Source organism: Gallus gallus, chromosome 2 (assembly GCF_016699485.2).
Source record: "Gallus gallus isolate bGalGal1 chromosome 2, bGalGal1.mat.broiler.GRCg7b, whole genome shotgun sequence".
Classification (NCBI taxonomy): Eukaryota; Metazoa; Chordata; class Aves; order Galliformes; family Phasianidae; genus Gallus; species Gallus gallus.
The window spans coordinates 53,443,403-53,464,353 of record NC_052533.1 but is presented as its reverse complement, the minus strand read 5'-3'; the positions used below and the strand labels follow the sequence as shown (position 1 = coordinate 53,464,353).

The following is a 20,951-nucleotide window of genomic DNA, read 5'->3' as shown; positions in this document are numbered from 1 at the left end:
GAACAGAATTTCCTCATGAATGCAGAAAAAGAACCAAAACTACTGATAGAAATAAATGTAAGAGAGCTCTGAAAACGGAGGCAGTTCCCTAATTATGAGGGAAGGTCACATCTCTGCAGGGATGGGAGTATAGGTAAAGGCACAATTGTATATCTTGTGTGGTTTTAAAGTCTTCCTTTTTCTCCACAGTCTTTCATTTTTACTGGAAGAGCAAAGTGTAGTCTTTCACTTGAAGGAGAAAGCTGCAGGTACCCACATTCAGTTCGATCTACTACAGAGTATTGTAGCCAATCTTGGAAATAGGAAGCACATAGTTCATCTCTCCTCTGCAATAAAATAAAGGTATGAAAGTAGGTGTTTAAAGGGATACTCTTGGAAAGACTGAAACTGCACTGTTCAGCTGACATTTTAATATTGTTCTAACAAGATTCTAAATAAGAAATTTTCAGCAGTTGCCTTACAGGCCATTTACAGAAGAAGGGACACCTTCATTTCAGTAGTGATCTAGTTTATTTTATAAAAAATGTGACCTAGGAAATATGTATTACTAAAATGAAGTGGAAAGTAATCTAAGCTAAAGAGCAGAAACTTTCTGCATTGGTAAAGTATAAGCACTATACAGAATGCTTAATTCCCCATTCTGCGGCACTCCTGTCAACCCAAAACTACTGATATGATGGAGTTTTTAGTTTCAACTTTGAAAAGTGCCATCCATTTGGCCTTCTGTCATCTTCATCCCTTTTCACCAGATCACTGAGAGGTAAGTATGAGACAGAAAAACAGGCTGTGTTTTAATCAAAGAAAAACAAAGGATATTAAGATTAAAGAATCTAAAATTATTAAGATTACCCTTCAACAGTAGATTGTTTTCTGCATGAAAAGCATTATTTCTAGGTCATCTTATTCTAGTTTTTCAGGTTACATCTGCCTTTATGTTAAATGACTTCTGTAGAACAATGCTGCAGAACAAAAATAATTTTGGAGCTAGTCAGAACTGTTTAGAATCTACTGGAGAATTAGCCTGTACTGTAGGTGTAATAGAGACATTAAATGGTGTAATTAGCCTTTATGATTCATGAGTGATGGCTTATTTTTTAATTACAGTAACGATGGACCGGGGGATGAACAAATCCATTAAGTTTCTAAACAGTACCTGTGTTTTCCAATACAATTCTCCAAAAGATTTACCACTACTGTGAAGTTAGCATAAGCATTGCTACAGCAGACCACTCTGTCACTAGTATTGTGTTGTAGGGCTTTTTCATAAATTGATATACAGCACATTTTCAGGAGGAATAAAAAATCAGCCTAGACTGATAAGTATTTGTAGGGAAGTGCAGAGAGAGTCAAAATCAAACAACAAAAAAGTCATGTTAAAGGAAATTATTATTATTATTATTATTAAAGCAACACAGAAGAAAGGATGAAAGAAGTTATTCAGGAGGTTTTCAAAGGTTTAGTGATAAGACTGTGTTTTTCAGTGGCCTATTATGCTTTCTCACATAGCTTTCTCACCAGGTTAACTGATATAAAATGACCAAAGGGATGTCTCATAAACATATGACATCATGCTGAACAATAAAATGGGGGAGTTGGCTGAGGAAGGGGAACTGCTGCTTCTTGGGGATGGTGGTGAGCAATTGCACTGTGCATCATTGTTTTTTGTTTGTTTGTTTTAATTATTCTTGTTTGCTTGTTTTTGTTTGTCCGTTTGTTTCTTTGTTTCTTTGTTTTTTTCCTAGTTCTTATAAACTGTCCTTATCTGAACCAGTGAGTTCTCACATTTGTACACTTTTCAGTTCTGTTCCCCAACCCACTGAAGGAGAGAGAGCAAACAAGTATGTGGTGTTAAGCTGCCTGCCAGATTAAACATAAGGTCATTTCAAATATCAGAATATTGATTTTATGAAGTATGTATAAAAGTTGTAATCCAGATCGTTTGGGGGGGGGGCAACAGCTATTACCTATGGTGTTTGAATGCAACTCTGATAGTCCTCATTAGAAAACTATAGAGACATAGGGCATAACCTGGTTCTACATACTTTATTGTTACTGGTACAAGCATGGAACAAAGCAACAGACAGCTTCAAATTTCACATACCTATGTGTCATTCAGGAATTGTTTCTGTTGTTAGATAGCCCTACCTATGGCATTTGCTTCTTCATTTGACTATCAGGATATTGAAGCACTAGGAAAAAAGAAAGACTATAACATCTATAAAAGTAGACTAGTTTTGTTGAATGCATTTTCAATATGCATCCATGTATGCACTCATGAATATGTGATACTTCAGGCCTATTCCAGTGGTTTGTGTAACATCTCAAAAGCAGGCACATGAATCACTATTTTTACGCAGTACAATGTAGGCATTGACACAAACTTCACTTACCAAATGATACCTTGACATAACACAGTGATATATTATATTTCTGAATAACTAGATTTCAAAAAATTAAAGCTAATCTGTTTGAATAAAAAAAGGTTAAAAGGGCAAGCAAATACAGAAAGTATGAATAATGAAAACTAAATAAATGCAAGAAGCAAAGCAAGCATTTTCAAGTTCACAAATTGTTTAGCTCTCTCAGAAAAACTGATCCACAAGGAAAAATCCTTAGTGCCATACTCATTAGAGTTTAAAGCAAGATTTTTTCTTCATGTACAAACACACTAAAACACACAATAACATTCTACAGCACAGCATGGTATATTCTTACTGCTAAATAGAAGTGCTTTTTTTTACTGAAAGATTTTCAGTCATTACGCATTACTAGCCACAGTGACTAACCTTGCTTTGATTTGTTAGGCAAGATGAAAAGATAAGCATGCAGGTCTTGGACTAGAAGCAGAAAGTCTGGAAGATCACTTCTCAGGATCATTCAAGTTATACATATTCATCGCATAAACATTGCAGGTGATGTACTCAGAGAGCCTAAGACTGTCTTTTATTGCCATAGCAACAGATCAAGTTGCACCTCTCTCCAGTTTACACTTCAAACTTGAACATGATTATCACCCCTCAAAAATATCCTATTTCCTTTCTTCATTAATAAATATGACTACACATTTAGCATTTCTTGTAAAAATCCAATTCCAAATAAATTCCTATGGCATGGAATAAAAACAATTAATTAAAAAATATGTATTGTGGCAATCCAGTGAATAATCTGAATGTTAGCACCTTTGGTAGAACTCAATATCTCAAAAATCATAGAATCACAGAATATTTTGGCTGGGAAGGGACCTTAAAAGATAAACTAGTCCATCCTCTCCTCTCACTAGAGGCTTGCTTCCCACTGGGTCCCAAAGCCTCATCCAATATGGCCTTGAAAAAGTCCAAAGAGGGGCAACATTCTCTGGGAAATCTATTCCAGTGTCTTATCACACTCATTGTGAAGAATTTATTCCACACAATTAATCTAAATCTAAATAGTTAGAGAATGTAGCTTAACTGTAACTCTTAACCTGCCAATACATGCTGTTTGAGAGTCCCTCCCCTTCTTTCGTGTTGGCTCCCATAAAAAATTGGAATGCATAAAATGTCTTCCTGGAGTATTCTCAAGGCTAAAGAGCCTCAATTTTCTCAGCCTTTCTTTTCAGAAGTGTTTCAGCCCTATGATAATCTTTGTGGCCCTCCTCTGGACCTGCTTGAACAGCTCCAGCTCTTTCTTGTGATGGGAGGCTCTGAATACAGTACTCCAGTCAGGGCCCTGTGAGGGCACATCAAAGGGGGATGATCATAGAATCATAGAATGATATAATCATACAATCATAGAATGGCCTGGGTTAAAAATAACGACAATGACCACACACCTTCAACACCCCCCACTATGTGCAGGGTCACCAACCACTAGACCAGGCTGCCCAGAGTCACATCCAGCCTGGCCTTGAATGCCACCAGGGATGGGGCATCCACAACCTCCTTGGGCAACCTGTTCCAGTGTGTCACCATCCTCTGAGTGAAAAACTTCCTCCTAATATCTAACCTAAACCTACCTGGTCTTAGTTTAAAACCACTGCCCCTTGTCCTGTCACTATCCATACTTGTAAACAGCCATTCCCCTTCCTGTTTATACGCTCCCTTCAAATACTGGAAGGCCACAATGAGATTTCCCTGGAGCCTTCTCTTCTCCAAGCTAAATAAGCCCAGTTTCCTCAAGCTTTCCTCATAGGAGAGGTGCTCCAGCCCTCTGATCATCTTGGTGGCCCTCCTCTGCACGCACTCCAAGTGCTCCACATCCTTCCTCCTGTGCTGGGGGCCCCAGGCCTGGACACAGTACTCCAGATGGGGTTTCACAAGAGCTGAGTAGAGGGGCACAATCACCTTCCTCTCCCTGCTAGCCACCACTTTTTTAATGCAGTCCGTAACATAGTTGGCCTTCTGGGCTGCAAGCATATATTGCTGGCTCATGTCCAGCTTCTCATCCACCAGGACCCCCAAGTCCTTTTCTGCAGGGCTGCTCTCAAGAAGATCTTCTCCCAGTTTGTACAAATACCTGGGATTGCCCTGACCCTAGTGCAGCACCCTGCACTTGGCCTTATTGAACCTCATTAGGTTTTCATGGGCCCACTTCTCCAGCCTGTCCAGTTCTCTCTGGATGGCTTCCCTTCCTTCGAACAAATCGACTGCACTGCTCAGCTTGGTGTCATCTGCAAACTTTCTGAGGGTTCACTCAATGCCATAATCTATGTCATTGATGAAGATGTTGAAGAACACCGGTCCCAGAACTGATCCCTGAGGGACACACACTGTGATCAGCCTCCACCCTGACATAGAACCATTAATCACGACCCTTTGGCTGCATCCAGCCAGCCAATTCCTAATCCATCAAACAGTCCATCCTTCAAATCCACACCTCTCCAATTTAGAGGGAAGGATGTAGGGAGGGACCATGTCAAAGGCTTTGCAGAAGTCCAGGCAGATGACATCCATTGCCCTTCCCCCATCCACTGAAGCCATCATTCCATCATGGAAAGCCACCTATGCTTCTTTTGATGCAGCCCAGGGTACAATAGGGTTACTGAGTGATGAGTGCACATGGTCAGCTCCTGTTCAATTTTCATCCACCAGTACCCCCAGGTCCTTCTGTGTGAGGTTGCTTTCAATCAGTTATCAAGTCTGTACTCATTTTTGGAATTGCTTCAACCCCGGTGCAGGACTTTGCACTTGGTATCATTGAACTTCAGAAGACTCATGTGATCCCACTTTTCAAACCTGTTTAGGTCGCTTTGGTTGGCATCCCTATCTTCTGTTGTGTCAATTGCACCACTCATCTTGGTGTAATCTGCAAGCTTTCCGAGGGTGTACTCAAACCCACTGTGGAAAGATATTAAACCATACTGGCCCCAGTACAGATTTCTGAGAGATACCAATCATCACTGATTTCCATCTGAGTTATAGAATGCTTTGAGCTGAAAGGGACCATGAAGGTCAGCCAGTTCAATTTCCCCTGACGTGGGCAGGGTTGCTACCTACTAGATCAAGCTGTCCAGGACCCCATCCAATCTGCCTTGAACTCCTCCAGGGATGGGGCATCCACAACTTCTCTAGGCATATTGTTCCTGTATTTCACCATCCTCAGATTTAAAAAATATTAAGAAGAAGGTTATGAAGGAGAAGATTATGAAGAAGAAGATTATGAAGATTATGAAGAAGAAGAAGAATATGAAGATTATGAAGGAGAAGAAGAAGAAGATTATGAAGGTTATGAAGGAGGAGGAGGAGGAGGAGGAGGACGAGAAGGAGAAGGAGAAGGAGAAGGAGAAGGAGGAGAAGGAGAAGGAGAAGGAGAAGGAGAAGGAGAAGGAGAAGGAGAAGGAGAAGGAGAAGGAGAAGGAGAAGGAGAAGGAGAAGGAGAAGGAGAAGGAGAAGGAGAAGGAGAAGGAGAAGGAGAAGGAGAAGGAGAAGGAGAAGGAGAAGGAGAAGGAGAAGGAGAAGGAGAAGGAGAAAAAAAAGAAGGAGAAGGAGAAGGAGAAAAAAAAAGGAGAAGGAGAGGAAGAGGAAGAGGAAGAGGAAGAGGAAGAGGAAGAGGAAGAGGAAGAGGAAGAGGAAGAGGAAGAGGAAGAGGAAGAGGAAGAGGAAGAGGAAGAGGAAGAGGAAGAAGAAAAATCCTCTTAATATCTAACCTAAATCTTCCCTCTTTTACTTTAAAACCATTCCCTTTGTCCTATTGCTATCAGACTGTGTAAAATGTTGGTCTCTATCCTGTTTGTAAGCTCCCTTTAAGTACTGGAAGGCCACAATAAGACCTCCCTGGAACCCTCTTTTCTCCAGACTGAACAAGCCTGGCCCCTTCAGCTTTTCTTCATAGAAGAGGTCCTCCAGCCCTCTGATCATTCTCATGGCATCCCCTGTATCTGCTCCAACAGTAATTATACATCTTTCTTGTGTAGAGTCGCCAAGCCTGGTTGCAGTACTCCAGATGAAGCCTCAAGAGGGCAAAGTAGAGGGAGAAAATCATCTCCCTTACTTTGCTGGCCACTCCTCTTTTGATGAAACCCAGGATACCATTAGCACTGTAAGCTGCAAGCACACAATATTGGATCTCCCTGTCTGTATATATATGTGGGATTTCTTCAATCAAAGTACATTTGCCCTTGTTGAATCTCATTATGCTTGTGTGGGACCACTTTTCAAGCTTGTCCAGGTCCCTTTGGATGGCATCCCATCCCTTCTATTGTACCAAGTGTACCACTCAGCTTAGTGGCATATGCGAATTTGTAGACACTGCCTTCCTTATTTACCAAATAGTCCACCCTTTGAATTCACATCTCTCCATCTTAAAGACAAGGATCTTGTGTGGGACTGTTTCAAGGACCTTACAGAAGTCTAGGTAGAGGATATCAGTTCTTTTTCCCTTGTCCACTGATGTAGTCAGTCCATCAGTGAAGGCCTATAGATTGGTCAGCCAAAATTTTTCCTTGGTGAAGCAACGTTGGCTATCTCAAATCATATTTCCTATCTCATATAATGTTTCCAGGCACAGTGGTGAGGCTAACCAGTGTGTAATTCCTAGGGTCTTCCTTACTACCTTTTTATAAATAGTTTTTAACAGCTGTGATATTTCCCTAGAAAGTGTTTCAGCAACTTTATCAGTCAGTTCCCTAAGGAATGGGTTCTGATGAAACTGGTGGATGAAATTGCCAAACTGCTATCCATCATATTTGAAAGATCATGGCAGTCTGGTGAAGTTCCTACTGACTGGAAAAGGGGAAACATAATTCCTATTCTCAAGTAAGGAAAAAAAAGAAGATCCAGGGAACAACAGGACAGTCAGTCTCATGTCTATGCCTAGGAATACCATGGAGAAGATACTCCTGAAGGCCTACTGTGGCCCATGGAAAATAAAGATGAGGGGATTGGTGGTAACCAACATGCCTTCACCAAGGGTAAATTATGCCTGACAACCTCAGTGGCCTTTTTTGATGGAGTTACAGCATCAGTGGATGAAGGAAGAGCATCTGACATCATCTACCTGGACTTGTGCAAAGTATTTGACACTGTCCCGCATGACATCCTGGTCACCAGACTGGACAAAAGTGGATTTGATGGATAGACCACTTGCTGGATAAGGAATGGCTGGGTGGTAACATTTGGAGACTTGGGGTTAATGGCTCAATGTTCAAATGGACATCAGTGATGACTGGCTTTCCTCAGGGACTGGGGCTGGGACCAGAGATATTTAACATGTCTGTAGGTGACATGGGCAGTAGGATTGAGTGCACGCTCAACAAGTTTGCAGATGACACCGAGCTGAGTGGTGCAGCTGACATGCTAGAGGGAAGGGATGCCATCCAGAGAGACCTGGGCAGGCTTGAGAGGTGGGCCCATGCCAACCTCAGGAAGGCCAAAAGTGCAAGGTCCTGCACCTGGATCAGGGCAATTCCAAGTACAGATACAGTTTGGGCAGAGAACAGCTTGAGAACAGCTCTAAGGAGAAGGATTTGGGGGTGTCAGTTGATGAAAGATTCCACATGAGCTGGCAATATGCAGTTGTAGCCAAGAAGGATGATTGTATACTGGATTGCATCAAGACAAGCATGACCTGCAGGTTGAGGAAGGTGATTCTGCCCCTTTGCTCTGTTCTTGTGAGATCCTACCTGGAGTACTGCATCCAGCTCTGGGGCCCCCAACACAAGAAGGACATAGAGTTATTGGAGCAGGTCCAGAGGACGGCCATGAGGATGAACATAGGGCTTCAACACATTCCCTGCAAAGACAGACTGGGAGACCTGGGGCTCTTCAGCCTGGAGAAGAGATGGCTTCGGGGGGACCATATAGCAGCTTTCTAGTACCAGATGGTTGCCTACAGAAAAGATGGAGAAGGACTTTTTATAAGGCCATGTAGCAATAGAATGAGGTAAAATGACTTTAAACTGGAAGAGGATAGATTTAGACTAGATAATAAGATGAAATTCTTTACTGTGAGAGTGATGAGACACTTGAACAGGTTTCCCAGATAAGTTATGGATGCCTCTTCCCTGAAGGCATTCAAGGCTAGGCAGGATGAGACTTTGAGCAACCTGGTCTAGTGGGAAGTTGTCCCTGCCTATAGTAAGGGGGTTGGAACTAGATGATCATTATCGTCTTTTCCAACCCAAACTGTTCTATGATTCTATGACCCTGGAATGCATTTCAAAATGCTCCACAGACTTGTATATGTTCAAGTCCATCAGGTGGTCTCGTGGTGAGAGTAACTTCACTCCCCTGTCCTGCAATGTGGCTCATGAACTTCAGAAACTTGATGTCTGTAAGAAGATTGTCCCAGTAAAGAATGGGGCAAATAATAATAATAATAATAATAATAATAATAATGATGATGATGATGCTTAGTACCTCAGCCTTCTCCATGTCTGCTGCTGCCAATGCTTCCATTTTCTTTATTAGAGGGGATTCTCTCTTTTTAGTGTTCCTTTTCTGGCTAATGCATCTGTAGAATCCCTTGTTACTGTTCTTTGCACACTTTTCCAAGTTTAGTTCCATCTGTGCCTTGTTTCTGCTGATCACATCCCAATGTGTCCAGAAGGTGTACTTACACCATTACCAGGCCTTACATTCCTGCTTCCACTGTTCGTGCATTTTCTTCTTACACTTCAGTTTGACCAGCAGATTCTTATTCAGCCATACTGGCTTTCTGCTTTTACTGTAGGATTTCTTAAACATGGGAATTAAAACTATATTACGCTATGAAAAGAGTCCTTAAATTGCTGCCAACTTTGATCAGTTTCTTTTTTTCCTAAGGACAGTTTCCCAGGGAATCTCATCCACTAAATCTTTAAAAATCTGGAAATACACTTTTTTAAAAGTTCAGGGTCCCGACTTTGCTTTTTGCCAGGTTCATACTGCTCAAGATCACCAGTGTGATCATTGTATCCCAGACTTCCTCCAATCTTGACTTCTTTAATTGGTTCACCTGCATTAGTGAGCAACAGGTCCAGTAACACTTCTCCCCTGGTTGGACTGTCTAATTACTAAGAATCCATTCTTGATACATTCCAAAAGTCTCCAAGATTGCTTACAACTCTCTGTGTTGCTTTTCTAGCAGATATTTCAGTGGTTGAAGTCCTTTAGCAGGATGAGACCATACTAGCATAATGCTTCTGATAGCTGAAACAAGAAGAATTCATCAAAAGGTTCCCTTTGACTAGGTGGCCCGTAGCAAACACTGACCATAAGGTTTTCTTTGTTGGCTCACTCTAATTTTTACTGAACGTTTGTGGCTGTTTCTCAGATGTAACTGTAAAACTGAACTGTTTCTTCACATAGAGGGTACTTTCTTGCCTAACTTTTCTGAGCAGTTTGTAGCCATAGATTTTGGTGCTCCAGTGATGTGATTCTTTCCTCCAAGTTCCAGCAATACCAATTAGATCAATGTTTTCTAGCTGTACTGTGGTTTTCCACTCCTCCTGTTTGTTTCCCATGCTGTATTGGTGCAAAGGTACTTCAGCTAGGAAGAAGCTGAGGTTTTGCACTGTGGTAATAGGCAAGCTGATTGCTGCATGGCTCTGTGATTTGCATGAGGAAGGATTTTTTTCATCATGTTTTTAGAGGAGCATGCTTGAATTACTTTGAGACAGTTCACAGTTGTTTCCCTGTTGCTTCCTAAGCTATCAACCCCCAGCTCTTCTCTATCATTCCAATCTCCATCTCCTTTCTGTAACTAAATCTAGTTTTAAGCTCTGCTTACAAGCTCAGCTATCTCATTACTCAGGACACCCTTGTCCCAGTTGGCCAAGCAAGCTCTGTTAGATCTGATCTGTTGTTTTTCCAGTGAAAAAATTTAGTACTGCATTACCAAAACTCTGTCCACTCCAGATTAAACTCAGAATAGACATACTTTGCCCTTAAACTGGGCACCGAAACCTCACACTGGAGACTTGTGCATCTCCAACTTCTCACCTCACACTGTAAAATATTATATAGATAAATTTGGTGCTTTGTTCATAAGAGGAAAAACAAACAAAAGAACAAAAAACTACAAGGATTTAAACATTGTTTCAGCTTTGTAGTCCAATTTTGCTGATTTATGCAGTCAAAACAGCATTAAGCCACTGACTGTGAGAGTCCATAAGGTTCTTTATTTGGAAAGATATGATTTCTTAAAATCTACTTCATAATTTACAAAACCATCACTAATAAGCATTCCTTTTAGAGTCCTAGACCTACAGTTTTAAATGACAAGATGTGTGTTCTTCATTGGAAGGCAATAATAACATCTTTGGACTGTAGGTATGCAAATAATTTAATTGACTGCCTGCCCTAGACACAAAGGACTGCCTGCAGATTGCTTATATAGTAGAGGCAACAGACAGTAATTATAAATTCTAATGGTACTGCAGTTAGCTTTCATGCGAGTCAGTATTTACAACCAGCACTGACAATCATTCTCATTTCAGACCATATCAAACAGAAACAAGTCCCTCGCCCAAATAACTATATTTTTGCTCCATATATCTCCCATTTTCACAGATATCATATTTGCGTTTTCTGGAACATATCCTGATATTTTCCTCCTATTATGATTTTATGACACATTAAACCAGATTTCCAAAGATATTCATGCTCACAATTATATAGAAAGGTAAATTTTCTGAAAGACGCAAGTCAGTTTTCTGTTACCAGAGTCAATGAATCCTAAAATATCTTGATTTGGAAGGGTCCTGTGTAGGCAGGTAGGCAACATTTTGCTTACTGTTATTTATAACAGTAACAGTTGTTTATTTATGTCCTTAAAAATCTGAAATGCAATTGAAAAATTTGTTCTAATTCAGAGGAAGGAAAAGGAGAATTGGACATAGGTTCTATCATTTTAAAGAGGAAAATCAGATAACTCCCTATATATGGAAAATCCAATAGCAAGAAGATCAGTAAATCACTTTCCAAAACATAAAAAGGCTTTGAAAACTATATGACCTATCAGTGACACTAGGAATTTAGCTATTTTGTTTGTTCGTGTGTGTAGGTATGTTGAATATGCTGAATTGTGGCTATGGACAATAAGCCCATTTTGTACATCTGGAGACAGAACCCTGATATCCTAGAAAGCAGGTTAAATTATAGATGTACTATTACATTACTAATATTCACCATTATTTAGGAGCATGATTATTTTCAAACTCTGGGAAAGAATATGCACTTACTGTTCACATAGAAATTCAACTTGGACAGATATATTTGTGATTTCTAATGCCATGATGATGATAAAAATACATATCTCCACAATGCAATTACTCACGACCCATCAATCAATGCCTTGCTAGCAACATAACTGTCTGCTGACCAAATGCTCCACTACCAACGCAAGATCTCAATGACTGATGCCCAGGAATCCTTGAGCAGATTCCAGTCAGTTTGTGGCCTTCCTATCGTGTCACATGTTATGGAATAACTGCTTACGTAATTCAGGCCTGCTCTCCTGGCTCTGCCCTGTCCCCTGCTGCTGCACCATAAAGGCAGTGGCTCTTCCTAGCCCTGCTCTAGGTACGCTCCCATCAGTCAGCAATAACCAAAATATATATGTTCTGTTAAAACTGTCTCAGCTGAAATCAGGACAGACGGGGAAGAGTAAAATATAGCAGATAGAATGCAGTTCCTTCATTTTATTTTTCTGAGAAACTTCCAGATATTGACACTGAGGCCAAGATCTTCAGCTTAGCAAGAGATTTATACTATATAAAATAAGGAGAGAACATCTGAAAATTGCATTCATTCATTTTTAAGTGGACAGACATTTCCCATCTCTAATAAGACCTGGCTGAAGTTATTACAGCAGGACTTGTGCTTCCATATATCCATTCCTAAATTCATATTATCACGCATTTGACTTTTTTATTTGTTTTCATGAAGTATCAGTTTCCTGCCTGCACCTATTTTTCTTTAGGAGATTGATTCACTTTTAGCATATTTACTTGCATTGTTGTAAGCAATATGTTGATGGACTGACATATTATAACATCACTGACAAAGTTATTGACAGTACTTAATCACAGAATGTCAGCAGTATTTTATTTGGTCTCATTTGTATAACATGAAAATTATCTCAGTGAAAGAAAGAAAACTATGAATGATGTAAAACATGAAACTCAGAATTAAGTGGCAATGTTGATCAGCCTCTCTTCAGTGCTGTCACATACACAAAAGGATTATGATTTTGTGTTTTAGTGTTTACTGGGGGAGAAAGCAGATGAGGTGATCAAGAATTGTATTATAATAAGTAGCAGAGAGAGACTTAGATGCCTACACTAACCTGTGCTTATTTTTTTATGTATTTACACTTAAACTGAACAGTGAAGACAAATGAGGATTCAAATAGTAAAGAGAAAGAACTAGTAAACACTTGCTTGTTTTACTCAGGTTTATAAATTCTGCGTATTTACATTCTTTGCTGATTAACTGACTCACAAATGTATTGGATTTAACAATCCAAAGCAAGAGGGTTGTTAAAAAATACAGCCCATTCCAATCCTTGTTGTCTGAATACTTTTTATTGTGACTGTACAAGTGCTTCTGAAGTCCCAAGTACACTATCTAGGTAGTTTGACCATGACTATAACAGCTATTACTGATGGATGCTCGTAATGATAAAAAACGGACAACATGATAAAAATTTGTTGTGATTTTGTGATTGTTGTTGTCAGTATTCCACATCATAACATCATGTAAAATAGTAGGAGCTAAAGACTTAATGTTCTGGTTCTGTGGACTGCCTTTTTTGGGCATTTTGGGTTCTCAGAGGGGAGGGGAGGAGCAACATTCCTGGAGGACTTCACCTGCAGAGGAAGAAAGGTGGAGCTCCTGGCAGGACACCAGCCACTCTCCCTCTTGCTGAATCTTGGTTTGCCGTGGAGAAAGCACATGGTTCCCCTGCAGTCTTAGCGTTGGACACTTTTCTCTCTCATTTTGTTTGATTTTGTTGGATTTAGTAAATTACCATTCCTCCTCAGATCGTTGCTGTTGGTTTTTTTTTGTTTGTTTGTTTTGTTTGTTTGTTTTTTAAGACCCACCTGCTATCTCCCTACCCTTCCCCAAATCCCCCTCTGCCAGAGTGCATGGCCCACAAGTGCCTTGCCTCATTAGTCACGAGGCCAGGTCTGGCTGGGCAGCAAAGCAGCTAGTACTTTTTTTCCCTCCCTCTCTTTTGTCTCCTTCAGGGCTTGTGCTACTGTCACAAACACAGATCTAGAGATAACTCCATGACAAAATTAAATACATACTCACATACTCTGGTTGTAGATAACAGGTTTAAAGAAAGCTATATTCACACATAGGAGAGCCCTACACATATGAAACAGAGGAAGGTGTATTTTCTTCTTGTACTTTACTTTCCTCTTCTCCCTCTTCCTTCCAGATCCTTGGTAAGATTTTAGACCAACACAAACTTCAGAAACAAATTAATTCCACTCCAGGAAAAAGAGCCTATACAGAATACGGTTTGTACACCTGTACAGAAAGGATTTCCTATATGCCACAGGCTGGCATCTCTTAGGAAACTTACCACATAGTCCATTCATCCTTGCTTATCAGAAAAAGCAGCATAATGGATTGGCAGATGCTCACTGCATACCTTTGTTCTCGCTGAAGGTTTACCACTCATACAAAAAAACTGTCATCTTTAAGACAGTAAAAAGGAGAGGGAAAGGAGTCACAATTAAGATGAAATGCTATAAAACAGAAATAATTTTAAATTTATGTCTCTAATCAGGTATTTCCTCTGGTCACTAGGCTATTCGGTAGTTGGGTGCAAGTTTAAGATTTCTCACAACAGGCCCTTATCTCCAGCAATGTAAATCAACTCATTTTCACTCTGTGTTTCACTTTCTCTGCTCTTCCTTTTTGTTTTATGCATGTAATTGGAAACAACAAAGAAGCATAATTCTCTGGAGTTTAGTAGGAAAAGGTAGTTCACTTCTTTCCAAAAATCCAAATCCAGGTCAAGAAAGAGAAGGTAAATAAAAGCAGTGAGGTGGAATTTATACAGAAAGATAGTAAGCTATTAACACTAACCCCCCCAAATTAAATCTAGAGAAATATATCTAGAGAAAAGGCACAAAGGAGGTGAAAAAGAACTGTAGAAGTACAGAAAATGATTCCAATAGAAAATGAAGAAACCTTCATAGTCTGCCTTAAAACTAGAGAAGTTCTAAAATTAGTTTTGTGGGCAGAAATCACAAGATTCTGATTTCTCTTTTTTTCAAACATTAATTATGGTACATATTGTTGACTACCGAAGTAGGGCTTTTACAACTGTCTCTGTTAGAATAAAAACAAACTGAGGAAAAACCAGAACAGATTCAGGAACAAGTTCTGATAAAAGCTATGATTTCACAGAGTGTCAGTCAGGTCCGGTTTCTGCAAAAAGCCAAATGAAAATGATAACCGAAGGTAGCTGTTAAACAGGAAGGTTGACTAATTTTTGTGTGTCTGAACCACCTATTGTTGTTAACCCTGGTGTCTACAGTATGTTGAGTTTGACATTAGTCTTTCCATTTGCATGGACAAAAAGGCAGGGAGAACTCTGACTCACAGACATGTTCCTACTTGTGCCAAAATTTCTGATGCAAAAAGAAATATACAGCCATGCTGGGTTTCTGCATTCCCTGTATTTACTTTTATTGTTATTAAGGACACAATCATAATCAAGTGATAATCAAAATCCTATGAGTAAAACTGATGGCTTTTTCAGACATCACTGTGAATATATCTGTGTGAAAGTTAATTCAATATTTGTGATTTTTTTGGAGCATTTATTCATTACATTTAGCATGGTGATGTTCTCCTTGCCCATTCAATCTTTAATCCACTCCAAATTCTTATAAATAGTCTGTTTTATTATAAAGTTAATACTATGGAATATTGCCAGTGAAAAGTTTTGACAAGAAGGTATGAAAATGATATATATATATTTTTTTTTTTTAATAAAAACAATTATTGTCTGCAGAATTCCCATTTATATCCATGGTATTTCTCTTGTAGAGAAAGCTGTGGTAATTTTCACAGAAAGAAGTATATGTACTGTCTACCTTGCTACTTTAAGGTAACACTCACATTATTGTAATTACTTTTCTCTTTAAATTCTCTGTCGTACACTTGTAACTGTATTGTTCTGCAGTGCTGAAACTCTAAACTATTGTTCAGCCAAGACAACAACACTGTATATACTTCGTATTTGATATTTTAATACCAGGAAACCAAAATATAACTAAAAATACTTAATTTGAGGTCACTGAAAAGGAAAGCTTGGAGAACTTGACTATTTGCACACAAGAATGAAATAGAAAAATTTAGATCAGAAGTGAATATGTGTTGAAAGACTTACAGAAGTGCTGATTTTGCAATTTCTGAAACCATAATATATCATCCTTTGAATTCAAGAGATAGACTCTTCTGTAACCACTTATGCATATTTGCAGGGAAAAAAAACCAAAACAAAACTAAAACAAACAAACAAACAAATAGTTGATACATTATCTATCTCAACTTAATCCTAATGAAACTAATAAAAAGACTTCATTTGCTGACAGGTTTTGCGAAGGCTTGAAGTTCCTAAATATCTCACTTTGAAAAATATTCTAACCATAATCTGCAATAACTACTTGTGGTATATGGACTATTAATAATCTGAAATACTGAACAACATACGGTTTTAATTTATGAAAGCTCACAATTACTCCTAACAATGACAGCTCTTAAAAAAACCCATAACAACAACAACAAAACCAAAAAACAGAACAGCAAAAGGCTAAGATCAGGGATATTTTCTGTCTTCAGGTTTCCAAAACTGAAAATAAAGAATCTTTTTTCTCCTAGTGCTATTTAATTAGGCTACTAATATTGGGAAGGTTCCCATTCAGAGGATGAAATATTCTGGGAAGATACAGAGATTCATTCAAAGTTGGATCATCTCTTGTACAATAGTTTAGCATTCTGCTACACTTTTTTGACAAACAGCACTCAGTCATTTCAGAAGATCCAAATATTAAGTGACTGAACTACAGTCTGAGCTCCATCTCACACAGAGAGAACAACATTTTAAGCAGATGTTTATTATGTTTTTTTTTTTTACCTCCAAATAAATATTTCTCTCCAGTTTTAACTTGTAGAGCGCTGTTTGTGCGAACAGCTGAAGCTTCATCTCCGTCAATGGTGAGAACAGCAAAATTTTCTTTAGCTAGGAATCGAACTTCATGCCACTGCCCATCATTGAGACCAGAGCCTAGAAAGAACAGGAAACATTGAAACACTTTACACTGTGCAATATTTATTATTTATAAGTAGCTAATGCTGCCTCTTCCAATCTCTTTTGCAAAGTTAAATGAAGCCTATTTCAGAAATGAAATAATTTCAGAATGAAAACCAGGAAGTATTATTAAAGTAGCTATTAAAATAAAAATGGCATTATCAGGATAAGTGCAAATCTTGAAGCTATTGAACTGACCATTCTGACAAGTATAAGTATTTTTAAATATATGTTAACCCTTACCCACCAAAAAGCAATATTCTATATTTCTCTAATAAGAAATGTATTTTAATCATTTCTGTGACCAAGCTCAAAAGGAAAATACATTGATTAATAAATTTAATTATAATCCATAGGTCCACACATACAAGTGACTCCTGTGGCTACATTATGGTTACGATTGTTGCCCTTATCTAAAGCTACATATTTGCAAGAAAAAAGAAAGAAAAAAGAGGAGTGAGGAAAACTTCCGTAGAAAGTGAATATGCAGATAATCTTGTAACTGAGATGTGAGCTTAGTCAGAGTAAAATGAAGACATTATCACAAATCCAGCAAAATGTCTACCAAAAACCTGAACCTTAGAGAATCACTATGCTCCCTATACTGACAGTATACATATACACTATATATTATATAATATATATTATATAATATATATTATATATATATATTATATTACATATATGATGTAATACATATATATGTATACTAATATATATATAATGTAATATAACGTAATATATATATATATATGACATTTTAAACAAAAGTAGAACACAGACTACGTATATAGGCTAATATATATATATGATATATATTCTTATATATGTGACAGTATGTATTTATATATGTACCAGCAATGAAGTACATGAATCCGTTCATTCTTTTTCTTTTTCCAAACAAACAACAACAAACTATAGCCAACAACAACAACAAAAACAACAATCAATCAAACAAACAAAAAAAAAGAAAGTACTGTTTCAATTGCCTCCGGGAGCTAGTAGAAAGCCATTTTGCTTAGCATGTTAAGTTGACATTTACAAACAGCAAAAGAGAAAAGAGTGGTTGCTTGTTCTGGTCTTTTTTTTTTTTTTTTTTTTTTTTTTTTTTTTTTGGAAGGGACTTACATGGTATCAACAAGTAAGTGGCATATATTCTCGTAAAACAAAATTCCAGATAATACACCTTTTTAAAGCAACAGATCTTCACCTAGAAAAAGGTGCTATCATCTTACCAAACGCACTTCACAAAAATAAGCTGCAGTGCAATGCAATACACTGCATCTAAAATTAAACAGAACATGTAATACCATCAGAAACATAAAAGAAGACAAAATTGCAGAATATTCTAACGACATCTCTTATGAAAAAATAATGTTTCATGACAAACAGATATACCTAGTGTATGGGAACTGTTGAATCATGGCCTGAACCTCTGACTGATCACCTGAGACAAATACTGAGTCAGCCATGGGAGCACAGGTGAAGGCAATTCACCTGTGAGACCAGAAGGGGTGAAGCCTGCTGCACCTCTCCTGGACCCCATTTAAGGACTGACTGCCACAGGGAAAGGATCTTTTTCTGTAGATTGCTCCTCTTGGAGTTTTTCCTGTGAGCCCATGACACAGATGAGCATTTTTCATCTATTTTGGTTTGTAATCTTTCTAGCTATGCTATCTTTGGATGCCATTCTAACCACACCACTCTGTATATTTGTTGGTTATATACCTAGACATTTAATGAATATTTTTTCCAAATGTTTCTATATGTTTAAGATACAAGATCATGTTCTCATATAACAGAGTGTTATATATTGGAATAGTCTTGAAAGATTCATTAGTGCAAATAGACATCACAGAATGGCCTGGGTTGGAAGGGATCTCAAGGATCATCAAGCTCCAACCCCCCTGCTGGGTAGGCCCACCAACCTCCCCATTTACTAGACCAGGTTGCCCAGTGCCCCATCCAACCTGGCCTTGAACACCTCCAGGGACGGGGCATCCATAACCTCTCTGCACAGCCCGTTCCAGCACCTCACCGCTCTCCTGGTAAAGAACTTCCCCCTAACATGTCATTAAGAAATATTTGTATTATGGCTTAGTCAACCTAGTGTGAGAATAAATGATTTTTAGTTAAGATTTCTCTTGGTTTATGAGCTCCTTTTTCACTATATTTTACAAATCAATAGAAAAGAACACTGAATTCCAACTCACAAAGTTATATTTTACATATAAATTCAGAGAGGACTTTTTTTAAGTATATGCTACTGTAGCTGAAGTGTATCAGACTATAGTTAAAAATCCCAGTTTAACAGCTTGAGATAATCTATAATTCAAAAAAAATCCATTTCAGTTTTTGTCAAGGTTGTCAAGGAATTCATTATTACCCTGAAATGAATGGCAATGATCACAGACTTCTGGGCAAAATTAAAACTTTTCTATTAAAGGATGAAAGTAGTAGCTGAGTCTCTTCATTCACAAGTCTATAGAGAGGTATGCTTAAGGCCTTCCCTAGATAGGAGGGTATTACAGATCTAAAACTATAGAATGTGATGTGAAAATATCAGCATATCTTTTACTGCCATCCCTACCAATTCGAGATAAGCTTTTGCACCACGACAGATAATAGCAGGAGGAATTATGTCACACCTCTAAAGGGTTCTTCTGAGTACATCTCCTCTTAAAACACTGAAACATCACTAGTTTTCTTTTTCTGCGCTGCATTTTCATTGCTGCCTAACATGGCAAGCATCTCTCTCAAATAAATAACTTTTAAGGACATTATTCTTCATCTTGTGATTTTTTTTTTTTTTTTTTTTAGATTGTTAATAAAATACATAAAACCTGGTATACTTCTGGTTATCCAGATTTGCATTTTAGACTGTATATGTTATGCAGCTCTAAGAAAACTAAAAAAGTTAGCTTCATTGTAACCCTATTGTTCTCGTATGATATTTTCTACAACAGTAGAACATAGACTAGAACTACATACATAGGCTAAAAAAATGTACTGCCTCTCAGAAATCATCAGACTAAGAAATTGTTTACAGCTGTGTGTTTCACTTCCTGATTAGTTTTTATTGGAGAATTCAGCTACCTCTATTAGGAACTGTGGGATGTAGAGAAGAAGAAAAATTAGCTCTCTTTTCTTGAGGAGAAATATTCTAATTCTTGAAGAAAAGAAGAAAACAGACTTTTGCCATCTGTAATATGATTATGATGCAATGGAAAGTGCAACAGTGATAGCCAAGCAGCAAGATCCCAGGCTGTAGCAAGTGAGAATACACTCAGACACAGTAGCAGTGGGTGCAAAAAGAATAAACCGTTTTCCTTCAGAAAGCCTCAGGTAAGCAGGGACCTCCAGAGATATATCGTTACCTCCACTGTCAACCCTTATATGAGGTCTGGCAAGGGGTGGATCCTGGCTCCACCCCTTCCGGTCACTCGGGTGCATTGCATGCACTTTAGTTCCCCTATGTTGGCCTTCCCTTCCTACAAGGTGCTCAAATTTCCACTACAGCACCCAAATAAGAGCCAGTATGTCTGCTCCTGTCAGGATGGATGTTGTAACACTGACTAAATTTGAAGGCAACTGTATAGTTTCCAGACATCAGGCTAAGTAGAATGCACAAGCCTTTCACTGGTATGGTGGTGCAGCAGTCAGAACAGCTATGTGAGCTGTGAGCATGTAGACAATCTGCTCTGCCTTGTGGTAAGGCTACAGGATGAAATATATACATTAAAAAGTGTAATTGGGAACAAAAAGAAGGAGCAGGGAAACCACAATTCACCCATACACAAACAGGTTTTTTCATCCAAAATAAAATAAAATAAAATAAAATAACCCCCCCAAACCCAAGGCAGCATGTATCACATAAAGTTGAGGAAAAATACTGCAAGGCTGGAGGCAAGAACACAAAGGAAAGGAGTGGATGGAGGCAAGTCTGTACTTGAAGCTGCAAATCAAAACCCTCCTTGCCTGTTCCACCCCACCAGGTCCTTCTCCACAACAGGTATGTAGCCCTGAATGTGGAAGGCCCATTTGTGGGATATAACAGCCCACTCAGACTAGACAAACTAACTAAACCAAATTGCAAGAAGCTTTCCCCCAGTGTTAAGACTACATCACTGAAGAAAGAGACAAGTATTCATTGTAGGTGATTCTTCCCTACTGGGAACTGCACATCCAATATGGTGAGCAAACCCTATTTTTAGAGA

At 38.6% G+C, this 20,951-nt stretch overlaps 1 protein-coding gene across 4 annotated transcripts in view; it reads right to left on the bottom strand.

Annotated features, from left to right (window-relative positions):
• Window positions 1-20,951, bottom strand: part of CNTNAP2 (contactin associated protein 2) — a 909,905-nt gene that overhangs the window by 398,779 nt on the left and 490,175 nt on the right. For all 4 annotated transcript variants that reach the window (XM_025147595.3, XM_025147597.3, XM_025147596.3 and 1 more), the window contains one exon: window positions 16,561-16,710. In XM_025147595.3, coding sequence (XP_025003363.2) covers window positions 16,561-16,710 — 150 coding nt within the window. The remainder of the gene's footprint in view (window positions 1-16,560; window positions 16,711-20,951) is intronic.